Source organism: Maniola hyperantus, chromosome 22 (genome assembly GCF_902806685.2).
Source record: "Maniola hyperantus chromosome 22, iAphHyp1.2, whole genome shotgun sequence".
Classification (NCBI taxonomy): Eukaryota; Metazoa; Arthropoda; class Insecta; order Lepidoptera; family Nymphalidae; genus Maniola; species Maniola hyperantus.
The window spans coordinates 11,073,038-11,089,816 of NC_048557.2; the positions used below are offsets into that span (position 1 = coordinate 11,073,038).

A 16,779-nucleotide genomic window follows, 5' to 3' on the forward strand; every position below is an offset into this window, starting at 1 on the left:
TTTCAGCCTGATCCGTCCAGTAGTTTGAGCTGTGCGTTGATAGATCAGTCAGTCAGTCAGTCACCTTTTCCTTTTATATATTTAGAAAAAAAATATACGACTGTATCGCTGTCTTTTTTTTTATTCAGATACAAATTAGCCCTTGACTGCAATCTCACCTGGTGGTAAGTGATGATGATAAGTATTACTGCAAAAAGTCGCCATGGGCGCAGGGCGACCTCCCTTAAGGCCTGCCGTGCACTCTCCATCGCGCTGTGTCTGTCCAGGCCTTTAACTCACTACTGGTTTTATAAAAGGGCATGGCTTGCGAGGAATTCTAATAAAAACTCCTTATAACCCAATCAGGAGGCGGAAGACATTAATACCTATGCTGTGTCTAATTTTTTTCTTATTGAAGACAGGTTACTACTGTAGGTCAGTGACGTTGTACCTACTAGTTATAGGCCTACTGGAAAGTGTGACTATGTAGCTTCTATCCATACTAATATTATAAACTAGCTGATGTCTGCGACTTCGTTCGCGTGGATTTAGTTTTTTACAAATCCCGTGGGAACTCGGTGGTTTTCCAGAATAAAAAGTAGCCTATGTCACTCTCCAGGTCTTCTACTATACCAATGCAAAAAATCACGTCGCTCCATTGCTCCGCTGCGACGTGATTGAAGGACCAACCCACACACCAACAAAAAAAACTTCCAAGTTAACGCGATCAAAAAATACGGCACGGTACGCTTTCCGGTGCGAGGTCTCTATTCTAACACCTCATGAGCCCAATGTCTTTCGGATTTTCGAACTATGTGCCCTGCCCATTGCCACTTCAGCATCGCAACCCGTTGAGCTATGTCGGTTACCCTGTTCTTCCTACGTCATCTAGAAATGACTAATATTCCCCTTTCCTCTCCAACTAAGCGTCAAGCTTGTGCTAGGAGTAGGTACGACAATAGCGCAACGGGCGGGGTTTGAACCGTCGTCGACCTTTTCAGTTTTCAGTCCACTCCTTTACCAGTTGAGTTATTGAGATTTGATTTGAACTCGTGTATCAATAAAAGGTATATAGGTAGAAAATGTTTTATGGTCTTCCATGACAAAATAATTACATTTTATATGTCATATTATGGCTCGGATAACACATTACATGCAACTAAGTTTTCATTTCAGTACCTGATTAGTGATTACGATGCATTACAATACAATTGTAGCTGTAATTTATACGTTTTATAATGACAAATGAACTGTTATGTAATATTTATGTACCTACTCAGTACATTTAGAAACGTGATAAGCCTATTTTTACTCACAGCACACTTTTTTTTTCACAGGTCATTTTTACTCACGTCACAGCATAGTAAAAATATATTCATCTTCTTTTTGTTATTTACCTAGTATCTCATTCCTTCCAGGTGGCAGTAAAAGAGGCAGCAATGTCTCCAGGACAACCATTAGCAGATGAGGAGAGAACCGAACTGCTGGGTTCGCTGACAACGCTGCAGCAGCAGAGGACCAGCGCAAGAGTGATCAAGAAGTTGCGGCTTGAACCTCAAGCAGACAAAAGAGGTAATAATTAGAACAATAATTGTAACCCACTAGCGACCCGCCCCGGTTTCGCAAGGGTTATCCTACATTTGGTAAAATTTCACGATATATTGCAAATAAAACATCTGACTGACGCTAGAGGTCAACGAACGTTCCGTAAGTAGGCCACTACACACACGGAGTCAATGCCGCATCGTAGGCGGGGCATTGACCCGAGTTTTGTACGCTAGACATTGCGGGTTAAAAATTACTAAATCACAAAAACTGCAAAATGAGGCAAATGTTTATTGGTATTGGATTGTGTTTAGGTAGTATAACAACAACGCTAAGTTTTTGCTAGCGTTCTGGTTACACCCTGTATATTCCAGATGCCACAGAATGCGAGACCCCCAACAAGATAGATGACAAAGAACTAAAGTTCCCAACTGTCAAACAACGCATGCCCAAAGCGCTGTGGTCGGCAGACGAGAAGAGCCTTTTCTTCGAAGCCCTGAACGAATACGGCAAGGACTTCGACGCGATCACGGCGTACATCTGCGCCAAGATGAGGAAGAAGGGGATGCCTGACGCGAACCTGAAGACGAAGATGCAAGTCAGCCATTTCTATTACAGGACCTGGCATAAGTTGTCCAAACATGTTGATTTTGATGAAAGTGAGTATGTTTTTTGATTGACTACATTCAATACGGTCAAAAATACTCATTTACTTTATATTTGTTCCTGAAAGATAATTTTCTGAATTTTCCTAGATTTGCACAAATATGAAGTAAATGAGTATTTTTGAAGTTTTTATGGAATAACATGTAGATTAATAAATGTTATACCCGCAAAACTCATTACCATAAGCCTTCGATGTATGATTAGTCTGATATATCCGAAAATCTAACTGAAATTTGAATTTTCGCGGCTGGATCTATCAAACCACGTGATGGTATTGTTACTGGGACAAGGCTCTTTTGGCGCGTGGCCAAAATCGGAACTAACAACGCCATCTTGTGAAGTGTTACGCTGTTTTCTTATATGTGGTGTTGCCACACAGTAAAAAATCTGAAATTCACTGTTTTTTTGGCCACGACGGGACCACGATCCGGGTTGAAATATCGACAAATAAAAACGCCAAATTAATCATGGTATGTACCCGTTATCTACATTAAAATACGAGTATGTCGTTAAACCACGAAATAATCTTAAAATCATTACCTCTGGAAGTGATGGATATGACAAGATAAAACAAGAATAATTTCCTATAGAGCCTCAATAGCTCAACGAGTACAGGAGTGAACTGAAAACCAAAAGGTCGACGGTTCAAACCCCGCCCGTTGCACTATTATCGTACCTACTCCTAGCACGAGCTTGACGCTTAGTTGGAGAGGAAAGGGGAATATTAGTCATTTAACATGGCTAATGTTCTTATATATAAAAAAAATTTGTAGAATCTTTCAAGAAAGTGTTATTTTTCCAGATGTCAAAAAGGTGGCTCAGGAGTTATACGCCCTAATAAACTACGGGGAGCTACGGCGCAAGCTAGCCTCGGTCAACGAGAAATGTTGCGCCCGGCTGGGTGAGATGGTGCGAATGGGCAGCATGGCGGTGCGAGCGAGAGGCAAGACCATCAAAGTGCGCACGCCCATGTGCCGCGCCTTGAAGAGGCTCAACCAGATTGCAGGCAAGTGTGGTACAGAAACTGGCAACTAATATTGTACATCGACCTTTAAAATGAAATTACGGCCTTGTAGAGCGTTGTCTCTGTCGCTCATTCACTGCTTTCTGCTGCGGCTCCCGGTCTTGATGCTGTCTCTCTGATATGACACCAATAGGGGCCAATGTGTCAGCGCAAATTGCGTCCCACATTAGCGCCCGTCCCCGTTCCCAGGGAACCAGCGTCAATCCATCAGGTCTCTTGCCACCATCCCGACTAATTCCTGCCGGCTCAGTGAGCGCAGGAAATTCTATGGTGATTGCCTAATTTTAAGACCCCATGTAAATAATAATATACATGTACCATATTCGAGTAAAATAAATGGTTATGATGATTATGATAAAACAGAGCGTGCCGGAGGAGCACGCGTGTGCTCCCGCGCGCAAGTGACGCTGCGTGCGCGCTCCGCCAACGCGTGGACGCGAGTGCAGGCCGCGGCCCACAACCCCAGAGCCGCGGCCGCTTTGCCGCTACGCACCAGGCTCGCGGCCTTCCTGCAAGCGTTGGAGAAACGATGGAAGACTGTATCCTTTACGACGAGCCTCTACATCTCTACTACTATTCTACTTTACTAACATCTTAACCTCAATATATCACGGGCGGCAGTAATCACTTAACATCAGGTGATCTCCAGGAAATTCCCACGAGCTTTTCAACAACTACAATCCACGTGGATGAAGTCGCCAGCTTAGACGATGATGTTAAACAAAAAATGAGGGATAATTCGCCAGAAAATATCTTGTTTCTAATACTTCTGACATCTTCTGCAAAATCCTCAACATTACACAGTCAAACTACAGGAACTACAGGCTAGAAGAGAGTATACGAGTGAAGCCAATGGAGGAACTGCTCAAGGAGCCGGAGCAGTGCCTCGATATGGCCCCGCGTTGTGACAATAACGACGATTTGGAGTCGCATCTACGCTTGCAGACCGACAGGATTATTGTCCAAGGTAAGAGTATACGAGTGAAGCCAATGGAGGAACTGCTCAAGGAGCCGGAGCAGTGCCTCGATATGGCCCCGCGTTGTGACAATAACGACGATTTGGAGTCGCATCTACGCTTGCAGACCGACAGGATTATTGTCCAAGGTAAGAGTATACGAGTGAAGCCAATGGAGGAACTGCTCAAGGAGCCGGAGCAGTGCCTCGATATGGCCCCGCGTTGTGACAATAACGACGATTTGGAGTCGCATCTACGCTTGCAGACCGACAGGATTATTGTCCAAGGTAAGAGTATACGAGTGAAGCCAATGGAGGAACTGCTCAAGGAGCCGGAGCAGTGCCTCGATATGGCCCCGCGTTGTGACAATAACGACGATTTGGAGTCGCATCTACGCTTGCAGACCGACAGGATTATTGTCCAAGGTAAGAGTATACGAGTGAAGCCAATGGAGGAACTGCTCAAGGAGCCGGAGCAGTGCCTCGATATGGCCCCGCGTTGTGACAATAACGACGATTTGGAGTCGCATCTACGCTTGCAGACCGACAGGATTATTGTCCAAGGTAAGAGTATACGAGTGAAGCCAATGGAGGAACTGCTCAAGGAGCCGGAGCAGTGCCTCGATATGGCCCCGCGTTGTGACAATAACGACGATTTGGAGTCGCATCTACGCTTGCAGACCGACAGGATTATTGTCCAAGGTAAGAGTATACGAGTGAAGCCAATGGAGGAACTGCTCAAGGAGCCGGAGCAGTGCCTCGATATGGCCCCGCGTTGTGACAATAACGACGATTTGGAGTCGCATCTACGCTTGCAGACCGACAGGATTATTGTCCAAGGTAAGAGTATACGAGTGAAGCCAATGGAGGAACTGCTCAAGGAGCCGGAGCAGTGCCTCGATATGGCCCCGCGTTGTGACAATAACGACGATTTGGAGTCGCATCTACGCTTGCAGACCGACAGGATTATTGTCCAAGGTAAGAGTATACGAGTGAAGCCAATGGAGGAACTGCTCAAGGAGCCGGAGCAGTGCCTCGATATGGCCCCGCGTTGTGACAATAACGACGATTTGGAGTCGCATCTACGCTTGCAGACCGACAGGATTATTGTCCAAGGTAAGAGTATACAGTGAAGCCAATGGAGGAACTGCTCAAGGAGCCGGAGCAGTGCCTCGATATGGCCCCGCGTTGTGACAATAACGACGATTTGGAGTCGCATCTACGCTTGCAGACCGACAGGATTATTGTCCAAGGTAAGAGTATACAAGTGAAGCCAATGGAGGAACTGCTCAAGGAGCCGGAGCAGTGCCTCGATATGGCCCCGCGTTGTGACAATAACGACGATTTGGAGTCGCATCTACGCTTGCAGACCGACAGGATTATTGTCCAAGGTAAGAGTATACAAGTGAAGCCAATGGAGGAACTGCTCAAGGAGCCGGAGCAGTGCCTCGATATGGCCCCGCGTTGTGACAATAACGACGATTTGGAGTCGCATCTACGCTTGCAGACCGACAGGATTATTGTCCAAGGTAAGAGTATACAAGTGAAGCCAATGGAGGAACTGCTCAAGGAGCCGGAGCAGTGCCTCGATATGGCCCCGCGTTGTGACAATAACGACGATTTGGAGTCGCATCTACGCTTGCAGACCGACAGGATTATTGTCCAAGGTAAGAGTATACAAGTGAAGCCAATGGAGGAACTGCTCAAGGAGCCGGAGCAGTGCCTCGATATGGCCCCGCGTTGTGACAATAACGACGATTTGGAGTCGCATCTACGCTTGCAGACCGACAGGATTATTGTCCAAGGTAAGAGTATAGGAGTGAAGCCAATGGAGGAACTGCTCAAGGAGCCGGAGCAGTGCCTCGATATGGCCCCGCGTTGTGACAATAACGACGATTTGGAGTCGCATCTACGCTTGCAGACCGACAGGATTATTGTCCAAGGTAAGAGTATACGAGTGAAGCCAATGGAGGAACTGCTCAAGGAGCCGGAGCAGTGCCTCGATATGGCCCCGCGTTGTGACAATAACGACGATTTGGAGTCGCATCTACGCTTGCAGACCGACAGGATTATTGTCCAAGGTAAGAGTATACGAGTGAAGCCAATGGAGGAACTGCTTAAGCCACACTGATCTTTTACTTTCATTTTTTTCTTTCAATCAACTTTTACAACTTCCATTTACGGTTTCTCGCTGTTCTTATCATCAAGATTACACATAATATCACAAAATTTTTATATCGTTCCAGAGAACCGGCTCCCACAAAAGCCCGCGCTACATCTGGGCCCTCGCCCCGGCGCAGAGATCCACCTGCCCGTGTTGAGTCCCAGCGAGCAACTGTCGAGTCAGAAGATATGCTTCTCCTCTTATCTCGAGAGGATGGGCTCGCAGCGACGTGACAAGGATAGTGGGGGTAACATATAATATTTTCCCTAATTCTTGTCTTGGGGTTTTATCCTTTTGGGGTACAATCATTACAATGTTTATCTTAATACTAGCTTATGCTCGCGACTTCGTCCGCGTGGACTACACAAATTTCAAACCCCTATTTCACCCCCTTAGGGGTTGAAATTTCAAAAATCCTTTCTTAGCGGATGCCTACGTCATAATAGCTATCTGCATGCCAAATTTCAGCCCGATCCGTCCAGTAGTTTGAGCTGTATGTTGATAGATCAGTCAGTCAGTCAGTCACCTTTTCCTTTTATATATTTAGATTATTATTCTGTCAAAGATAAGGCATATTACTTTGAAAAGTCATTTGCACATGATCCTACTGCCAGTACTTTAATTCTCAATTTAACTTTAACAGTGAAAATCCGCACTCCAAAACGCCAAAGGAAAGACAGCATCACAGACAAAGACAAGGAACCCGAGAAAAAACCCAAAATAGAAGACATCGACCCAAAACTGATGCACATAGACGAAACAGCCATAGACGGAATCGAGCTCATGGCCCATTACAAAACAAACCAAGAAGACGAGGAAAAACCTAGCACAGAGGACGAAAAAGAGATCAAATCGGAAGAAACTGCTGAAGAGGAGACAGATAGAGATGTGCCAGAAAGGGACAAAGATATACAGGATAAGGATATGTCAGAGAAAGAGAAGGATAGTTTTTCTGAAATGGAAGACGATGAGAAGTATGCTAAGAGTGACACAGATAATGAGAGTGACGGGAAAGGAGATAAGAATCAGAAAGAGAGGAAGTTTAAGAATTTAAAGGTAAGTGACATAATTTAAACTCATTTTGTAGTTTTAGGGATTTAGTATTTTTCAAACCCGCAATGTATAGCTTGCGAAACTCGGGTCAGTGCCCCACCTACGACGCGGCGTTGTCTTCGAGTGGCCTACTTGCGCAACGTTCGTTGGCCTCTAGCGTCAGTCAGATGTTTTATTTGCAATATATCGTGAACTTTTACAAAATATAGGTTTTTTTTTTTAAAACGCGTTTTTTGTGGTATCATGTCAGTAATCATCAGTACTATCACCTGTCTTCGTTTTTGCTAGCGTTCTGGTTACACCCTGTATAATAAAATTCCACAGGTAAAGTTCCGTATAGTTCCACCACCTCAACGAGGCGCAGGGGTCTTCAAAGTAGTCTTAGAAAAGGACTCGGACGAGGCCAAAACTGTTGAAGTCAAAGTGGACGACTCCAAAATTGAGGAGATTCCCGAAGAGCCCAAAGAAAAAGAAGAGGAGGCCAAACCGGACTTTGATATGGAGTTGGCGATTCAGCAGATAAGGAAGGGATGGAGTCAGTATGATGCTGGAGATTTGACTATTGGGGATCTTTATTTAATGGTAAGTGTTTAGCTTTTTAGGGTTCCGTACCTCAAAAGGAAAAACGGAACCCTTATAGGATCACTTTGTTGTCTGTCTGTCTGTCTGTCAAGAAACCTACCGGGTACTTACCGTTGACCTAGAATCAGGAAATTTGGCAGTTAGGTAGATCTTAAAGCTGACATTTGGGTAAAAATCTTAAAACCGTGAATTTAGGGTTAAATCACACAAAAAAAATTAAATTGTGGTCATGAACTAATAATTAGTATTTTCAATTTTCGAAGTAAGATAACTATATCAAGTGGGGTATCATATGAAAGGGCTTTACCTGTGCATTCTAAAACAGATTTTTATTTATTTTTATGCATCATAGTTTTTAAATTATCGTGCAAAATGTCGAAAAAATACGACTATAGTACGGAACCCTCAGTGTGCGAGCCTGACTTGCACTTGGCTGGTATTTTGGTATGTAGCGCCTTAAAATAAAATAGTTTATTTCAGATAACTTAAGTTTACGGAATGTCTAGGAGGTTGGAATCTTCTTTTAGGAGTAGGAGAACTACTCATAAGACACCACTCTTCAATAACAAAATTATTATCAGCGTTATCGTGCAAACATGTGTGCGTTAGTAAGTGTATGTATAGGATCCATTTTTTTTTTAATTTTTTTTTAAAGTAGGTACCCTATGTGAATAAAAATCTCGTCGATCGGTGCTCCGTTGCGACGTGATTGAAGGTCAAACCAAGAAACAAACTCATTTGCATTTCTCCTAATCCTAATCCTGATATCCTAATCCTAATAATATTATAAATGTGAAAGTGTTTGTTTAGATGTTTGGATGTTTGTTACTCAATCACGCAAAAGCGGCTGAACTGATTTGGATGAAATTTGGAATGGAGATAGATTAACACATAGGCTACTTTTCATCCCGGAAAATCAAAGAGTTCCCGCGGGATTTTGAAAAATATAAATCCACGCGGACGAAGTCGCGGGCATCAGCTAGTATAATAATAATTTAATAGTGATTTTAGCTTTTCAGGAACATTGATACATATACACACACACACATACACACAAATGTATGCACACACACTAGATGAGGCTTCGTCCGCATGGATTAAGGTTTTGTTTTTAAATCCCTAGGGAACTATTTGATTTTCATGGATAAAACGTCTACAATTTTTTTCTTCTCCCGTTTTTCTAATATTTATAAATTGTAGTTGAAACACATATTTTTTTTTAGTTTGGTAACCGATCGAAACTGGACCTAGACTATTGGTGGGAAATACCTACTCCACCTTTACCGCAACCTGTAAAACCATTAAAACCTGAAACGTTAGACAAGGACAAACACATAGACAAGAGAGAGAAGGGCAACAAGACGCCCGACAAAGGAGACAGCTCGGTGGAAGATGAAAGGGAGAGACGGGAGAGTGAAATGGATATATTCTCTCCAAAGAACACGTTCAGCCAGGACAGCAATGATGGGATGTCAGGAGACGAAAGGAAAAGTGAGTATATCTAGACAGGGACAAATATATGGGCGAGAAAGAGAAGGGTAAATGACATCGTTTGGTGAAGGATGAGAGGGAAGAATGTTGGAGTGAGATTGATATTCTCTCTCAAGAACGCTTTACGCCAGGATAAAAATGGTGAGATGTCAGGGGATGAAAGGAAAAGTGGGTATAACTAGACAGGGACGGACATATGGGTGAGAAATAGGGGTAAAAGAGATAGTTTTGTGAAGTATAGAAGGAAGGATAGGAGTGAGATGGATATGTTCTCTCTCAAGATCATGTTCAGTCAGCAATAATGTCAGAGGATGGAGGAAAAGTGAGTATAACTAGACAGGGACAGACAAATAGGTTAGAAAAAGAGGTAACAAGACACTGGACAGAATGACAGCTCGGAGGATGAGTGGGATGGGATGGATATTATTTCCCAAGAAATTGAGTTTTCATAATTTTACAGATTTTTGGGTTGGGATGAAAATAGCATAAAACGGTCAAGGTGAGTTGGTCTCACGCCGTTCGTCCGTCTGTCAGCGGGTTATATCTCATGAACCCTAATAGGTAGAGACAGCTGAAATTTTCACAAAGTGTATATTTCCCTAGTATATGTTATATTTAAGCGTTTAAACTACCGTGAGTGATTTCCATTATAAATACTATCTGTCCCGGCTTACTCACGTGTGTAGTCGACGTTAGCCCGACTAGTTTCGAACCCATCCGGGGTCCTTTTTCAAGGGAGTCCGTCCGCGCACGCGCCGCGGTTTTGACTGCGGGACGCACGTGCCGCGGACGGACTCCCTTGAAAAAGGACCCCGGATGGGTTCGAAACTAGTCAGGCTAACGTCGACTACACACGTGAGTAAGCCGGGACAGATAGTATTTATATGTTATATGTTTTGTGTTCAGGTGAGCAGCTTCTATCTCCAGATCACAAGTCGTCAGGCACCATGAAGCTGGTCAACAAGCTCATCAACAAGCCCACCCCGGAGCCGGCGCCTAGCGGGTTCTCACTCGTCAGCGATAGGTAAGACGTAATCAATCTTAGGCTGCATCATCACTTGCCACCAGGTCTGATTCCAGCCAAGCGCTACTCTATAAATTTAAAAAATAAATGGTGTATTTAAAACCTAAACCCAAAAATATGACCTCCTACATCTTATAATACAATCAATAATAATTTGAACATATTTAAAAAACATATTTATCAACATTTTGCATCTTCTCCACTTTAAGTATATTTTTCATAGTTAATTTTCTTGTATTTCTTTTTTCTGTGTTTTTATAAATTGTATCTTATCAGTTAGTTAGTGCATTTATTTATTTAAGAATTGTTGTGTACACATATTAAGGGTTACCGCTTAGATCTTAATCTATTGTTTTTTATTTTTATTTGGACCATTTATAGCTGAAACCTGTTTTGTGTGCCTTTATAATAAAATAAAATAAAATCAATCAATCAATCAGCCTGTTTGTGTCCACTGCTGGACATAGGCCTTCCCAAGAGCGCGCCACCACACACGATCCTCCGCCTTCCTCATCCACCCACTTCCCGCTACTTTCTTAAGGTCGTCCTAGTCCAGAGGGTTGGAGGTCGTCCCACACTGCGCTTGCCGAGACGCGGTCTCCACTCCAGAACACGTCTGCCCCAGCGGCCATCGGTTCTGCGGCAGACGTGGCCTGCCCACTGCCACTTCAGCTGGCTAATTCGTTTAGCTATGTCAGTCACTTTGGTTCTCCGACGGATTTCCTCGTTGCGGATTTTGTCCCTCAGAGAGACACCCAACATAGCTCGCTCCATATCTTATAATACAAGGCAAGATAAAAAGCGAACGTAGACCTGACCGTAGACTAAAGCTACGAGGGTTCCAAACGCGCTTACTACTATTTTTATACTACCTAAACACAATCCAATAACCTTCAAACCTTTTCGGGCAGGTTAAAGCGCCTGCTGGTTCTAGCGGGCAACCCGCACGTGAACGCGAACGCCGCGCCCGCCATCGCCAAGTGCGAGTGCGGGCACGTGTGTCCGCTGGCGCACAAAAACAAACAGGTATGTACGATGTAAGGACGGAACATAAAGGGCCCCATATACGGTACGATTCGTCGCTTCGATCAATCTCAAGAAAATCGTGAAGATGAGATATGTTGTGGCCGTATGGTAATAATTAAATGCGGCAACGGTGAAAGATGTTTATTGAGAGCCGTCTTATGATCTACTCTCGCTTATGGACTAACAATAACAATAAAGAAATCTTACATACTATTGTTTAAATCTTATTGCTTAACTACCTAACCTACATAATTTTGCATCACCTCTCTTTCAATCCGATGTGCAGGCAACCTACTTCGATATATTGAGGAGTTGCATTTTTATGTTACAGCTAATATGAACATGCTACGTTTAAACTGACAATTCGTACATATTACAAAGATCCATCGCTTCAAAAATGCCGTATACACACGATACGATTGGTCGTTACGATCGATCGTTTACTTGTTCGAAACGGAACGATAATGTGCCCTATGAAATGGAAATTGTACTTCTTTTCCTTACTTATGAGGCGGTAACTTTAATACTGCACAGAAGAAAGAAGAAAACCTAGAAAAGTGCGGGTTAAGAAATGCCTAATAAAGGGAAATCAGTATTCGCACGACAAACGAATCATTGATCGCAAAGAGCCATACACTATTACGATATTCATGATTGTATGGGTTTTTTGTTGCGATTTCCGATATCGTCTTCGTTTAAGTAAATCACTATCGATCTTGGCATACACTATTTAAGTTGTAAAAATAAAATGATTATACTAACATCGTTTCAAAACATTGTCTATTGTAACAAAATATGGGTGTATGTTGCCTTAATAAAGAAATTATTTATTTATGATTATTATTGACATTATGACAGTAACGAGTCAATATATATATGAAAATATAATGTATGTTCGCAAGAATAGAGAACATATTAAAACCAATTATGAAAGACATAATTTTAACACACGGAATAAAAATAAATTGGAAACCCAGAGGTTCAGACTAACGAAGGTTAGCGAGTCATTTTTGGGCAGTGCTGTCCGCTATTATAATAAAATTCCGTCAGAAGTTCAAAGTTTACCAGAAGGGAGGTTTAAACGTTTCATCAAAAAAAGCCTGTGTAAGAAAGGCTACTACAAGTTAGACGATTATATATCGGATAAGGATGCTTGGACAACTCCTCTAGGCTCTAATACATTGAAGTAATGTTACATATTAACATTAAGTGTTTTATTATTTATTGTTATTTTTTGTTAATTTTGACGTTGAATTGTAACTGAAATAATGACTTACTATTTGATAATTTAATTACTACTTTTTACAATAATTACTTAAGTAGGTACCTTAAATTTGTAAACTGATTTATTCTATTTTTATTTTATTATTGTAAACTGATTTATACTATTTTTATTTGATTTTTGTGATTTTACTTTTGTAATGACATTCAAAAAGTGTACTCCGTATGTACTTACTTTGAATAAAATATTTGATTTTGATTTTGATTTTTTTGATTATTAATAATACGATGTGTATATTGTCCAGAAACAACAACCAAGCACGGTACAAGGGACAGTGGTTCCGCCGAAGCTTTCTGAGAGCGCGGCGGCCATCTTCAGGCACCCCACGCCCATCGCGCCCAAAACTGATACCGAGGTAACCTACTCAAACTACATCTCTCTCTATCTCAATATGTAAAAGGAAAAGATGACTGACTGACTGATTGATCTATGAACGTACAGCTCAAACCTCAATTTAAGCCTCAACAGTTCAATGGTTACGGACTAAGGAGCGGACTGAATTCCAAAACGTCGGGCGGTTCAAACCCCACCCGTTGTCGTACCTACTCCTAGCACAAGCTTTACGCTTAGTTGGAGGGGAAAAAGCAATATTAGTCATGATTAACATGGCTAATATTCTTTTAAAAAAAAACTATTGGATGGATCAGGCCGAATCCGTTAAGAAAGGATTTTTGAAAATTCAACCCCAAATAGTAGTAATAGGGTTTGAAATTTTTGCAGTTTCACTAGCATCATCCCTACGCGGATGAAATCGCTAGTGTCAATAATAAATTATGAGCTCCAATTCTTTTTTTTATTTTTTATTCTGGCTTATTCAAAGGGTTGTACCACACATGACAGTTTATTGCGGCGCTTCTTCTGCTTGAGGCATTCTAACCTTTGACGGTCAAGTGGAAGAAGCGTCGCGATAAACAACCCAGTTATAAGATGTAATGTGTGGCACAATTTAAGAAATAAACGTTTTATTTTGAATGTATTTTTAACCGACTTCAAAAAAAGGAGGAGGTTCTCAATTCGTCGGAATCTTTTTTTATTTTTTTATTTTTATTTTTTATGTATGTTCCCCGATTACTCGAAGACGCCTGGACCGATTTTGAAAATTCTTTTTTTGTTTGAAAGGGTACACTTCAAAGTTGGTCCCTTTTAAATTTGGTGAAGATCTGATGAACATCTTCGAAGATAGATACTGGAACTCCTCAACGGTTAAGAGTAAATTGCTCGCGATCAGTGTAATAGCTTAATAAACAGTAGATTTTTAACCAGTCATAGCATAATTCCATGGGCCCACTAAAAATTGTGAAATAAAATTTTTTTACAAAAAAAATAAAAGCCGACTTCGATACACAAACACTAAAAATTGAAAAATAATTTAATTTATTACCGAATATATTATGTATACAAGAGTTAATATAGTTCCATAATAATATTTTTTGGGGTCGGTGCCAATGAGGTGCCATTGTGGAGTCTCATAAAAATATGAAGTCTAGACGATTCGCGCAGCTAAAGCTAATTGGCACCGGCACCAAAAAGTATTATTATGGAACTATATTAACTCTTGTATACATAATATATTCGGTAATAAATTAAATTATTTTTCAATTTTTAGTGTTTGTGTATCGAAGTCGGTTTTTATTTTTTTTGTAAAAAATTTTTGGTATTGTATTGTGGCGGGTAGGCGCATCGAGCAATGTGTTTGGATGGGTTACCGAAGTGGAGGCGCGGCCGACCGCGCATGTCTGACCGAAGAGTTGTCGTACAAAGACTCTTACCACTGTTGCCCAAGTTGCCACCACCTAGCAGTAAGTATATTTTTATTTTTTTATTTTATTTTATTTTATTTTATTGGTTTGCCAACAGATAGTACACATATTATAAAATAACAATTACAATTCACAGAGAAATAATTTAGAGTGTACACCCAATTACTGGCAAACCGGCATGCATTTTAAAAGTTTGCAAGTGCGGGATTACCAGTTAACTTAAAGCTAAAAATACAAATATGAAAAAATAAAAAATAAAAACACTGCAATTTACAATAGTACTAAATATTAAATACTAAATATTACATAAAACAAGAAAAATAAGAAAAATTACGAAGAAAAATACGAGTTTATAATGCTGCATCTTGCTGTATATTGTATTTTTTGTGTAAACCCCAACGACTTCAATAAAGGACAACCGCAGCTTTATAGAGAGGGTTGGTACCAAAATAAACTAGAGCGTTAAGCAACGAAATATGACCTATTGGAACATTTTTTTTTCTTAAATTTTTAGTTTCCAAAAAATATGCGGTTCTCGAGATATTAATTTTTTTTTAAATTTAATTTTAATTTTTGACGTTAGACGACCATATTTATTCTGTTAAAGTTGAATTGTCACAGATTGACAACGGGGAGATTGCCCATTTTCTTAGGAGCTTTGGGCCCCCTCTAATATAATTGTTATGTCACCATGGTTTTAATTTTATTTTGTAGACAAATAATTAACTCTTTATATTCTGCAAACGATTTCTATTTATTCGCCCAGGTTATAAAGAAATCTTATTTTTTATATTGCTGATATTGAGGTTATATTGAATTAATACTTCTTCTGTAATTCTAACTGTAATTGTGGATATTTTCAATAATAGAGTGAAAAAAAGTCGTAATAAAACATAATCGTAAAAAAAATACTTTGAAATAAAAAAAATTTAAGTTTTGACACGATGCCACAAAAGAGGGCCCGTTCACGGGCGATCTCCTTTAAAATAGTTAAAATTAAATTATTTATATTTTAAAAACCCTTGAAAAATGTCTAATAAAATTACATTCAATTTAATTTGCGACATAGCAAGTATTGTTTGGTACCATTCCGGTGTCTGTATTTCCTGCCACGTTGACGTATAACCTAAATACCTTCAAGGCAAGAGTGACCACTGACCAGGCATCTTCCAGGCAAGCGCGTTTTATCCTAGACCTCGTCATTGCTTTGTATTAGGCTTGATTGTTGACAAGCGATCGCGAAGTCAGCCGACGTACAAGATTATGATACTGAGTCTGAGCACACCTAAATTTTAGAGTATTCGCGCATCCTCTTCTTACTAATGTAATAAGAAAAGGACAGACAATTTGACAATTTTAAATTTTAATTTAGAGCTGTCAAACCTCGTGACTTTAGGCTGCCTGTTGCGACCATATATTGTTTTTCGTAGAGTTCGCTAAAATTTAGAGTTTTTAAATGTACAATTCATGTTCTGTCCTTTTTTAGCAATATTAACAAGAATAAGATAAATTTAGTATAGTTCTTGCATTTCACGAGGGCGAGTGACTCATGCTTGTGTTTAAGTCTGTACGGGAGCGGTGTGCAGGCTCGACTGTACCAAAGGGGAGATCTCCCACCGAGCGGTTGGTTGTGCTCGGTAGCGCCAGCTGGGCCGACGGTTGTATCTTGAAACTTCTATATATAGTCCAGATTGCCGAACACTCTGTTAGTGCGAGTACTGTCGGCGGTACATTTGTTCGGGACTCCGTCATCGATTGAACAGCGCCATCTAGTTTATATTGTGGCACCCGCCACAAGTCCTATATCGGTATAAGTAAGGTACAGTGAATGTGTGCGTTTGTGAACGCTTGCTCGCGACTGGTTGGTCACACTTACGCAATGCCCGTGTATACGACGTAACCACAAGTACAGTTCACTCGCCTCCGTGATTTGCCAGAAGTGTACAGAGAAAGAGAATCAGCGCCATAATTATTATTGATGTCATTATTGTGATAAACAATGTCTATATAAACAGATATAATCCCCGTGAAGGCTGCGCCCCCGGCCCCGGTGCAGCCGCGCTTGTTGCCCAAACCACCGCCCGCCGTTGTATCTGAGTGAGTACCAAGCGGTGATAGGATTTTTTATCGCTGGGAAATGTTTTAGCGTTAAAACTATCGTGAGTGATTTCCATTATATATAATATATCACTTATGAACTTTGTCAGCCCTAGCACAGACTACGGTCT

The 16,779-nt window shown here is 41.1% G+C and overlaps 1 protein-coding gene across 1 annotated transcript in view; it reads left to right on the forward strand.

Annotated features, from left to right (window-relative positions):
* crm (cramped chromatin regulator) overlaps window positions 1–16,779 on the forward strand; it is a 43,014-nt gene that overhangs the window by 21,273 nt on the left and 4,962 nt on the right. Inside the window, exons 3-16 of the mRNA XM_034980356.2 lie at window positions 1,398–1,551; window positions 1,899–2,183; window positions 2,993–3,196; window positions 3,578–3,753; window positions 4,019–4,181; window positions 6,416–6,580; window positions 6,977–7,389; window positions 7,711–7,968; window positions 9,192–9,459; window positions 10,366–10,483; window positions 11,395–11,509; window positions 13,036–13,146; window positions 14,467–14,590; window positions 16,567–16,648. Of these exons, the coding sequence (XP_034836247.1) occupies window positions 1,398–1,551; window positions 1,899–2,183; window positions 2,993–3,196; window positions 3,578–3,753; window positions 4,019–4,181; window positions 6,416–6,580; window positions 6,977–7,389; window positions 7,711–7,968; window positions 9,192–9,459; window positions 10,366–10,483; window positions 11,395–11,509; window positions 13,036–13,146; window positions 14,467–14,590; window positions 16,567–16,648 (2,636 nt within the window). The remainder of the gene's footprint in view (window positions 1–1,397; window positions 1,552–1,898; window positions 2,184–2,992; window positions 3,197–3,577; window positions 3,754–4,018; window positions 4,182–6,415; window positions 6,581–6,976; window positions 7,390–7,710; window positions 7,969–9,191; window positions 9,460–10,365; window positions 10,484–11,394; window positions 11,510–13,035; window positions 13,147–14,466; window positions 14,591–16,566; window positions 16,649–16,779) is intronic.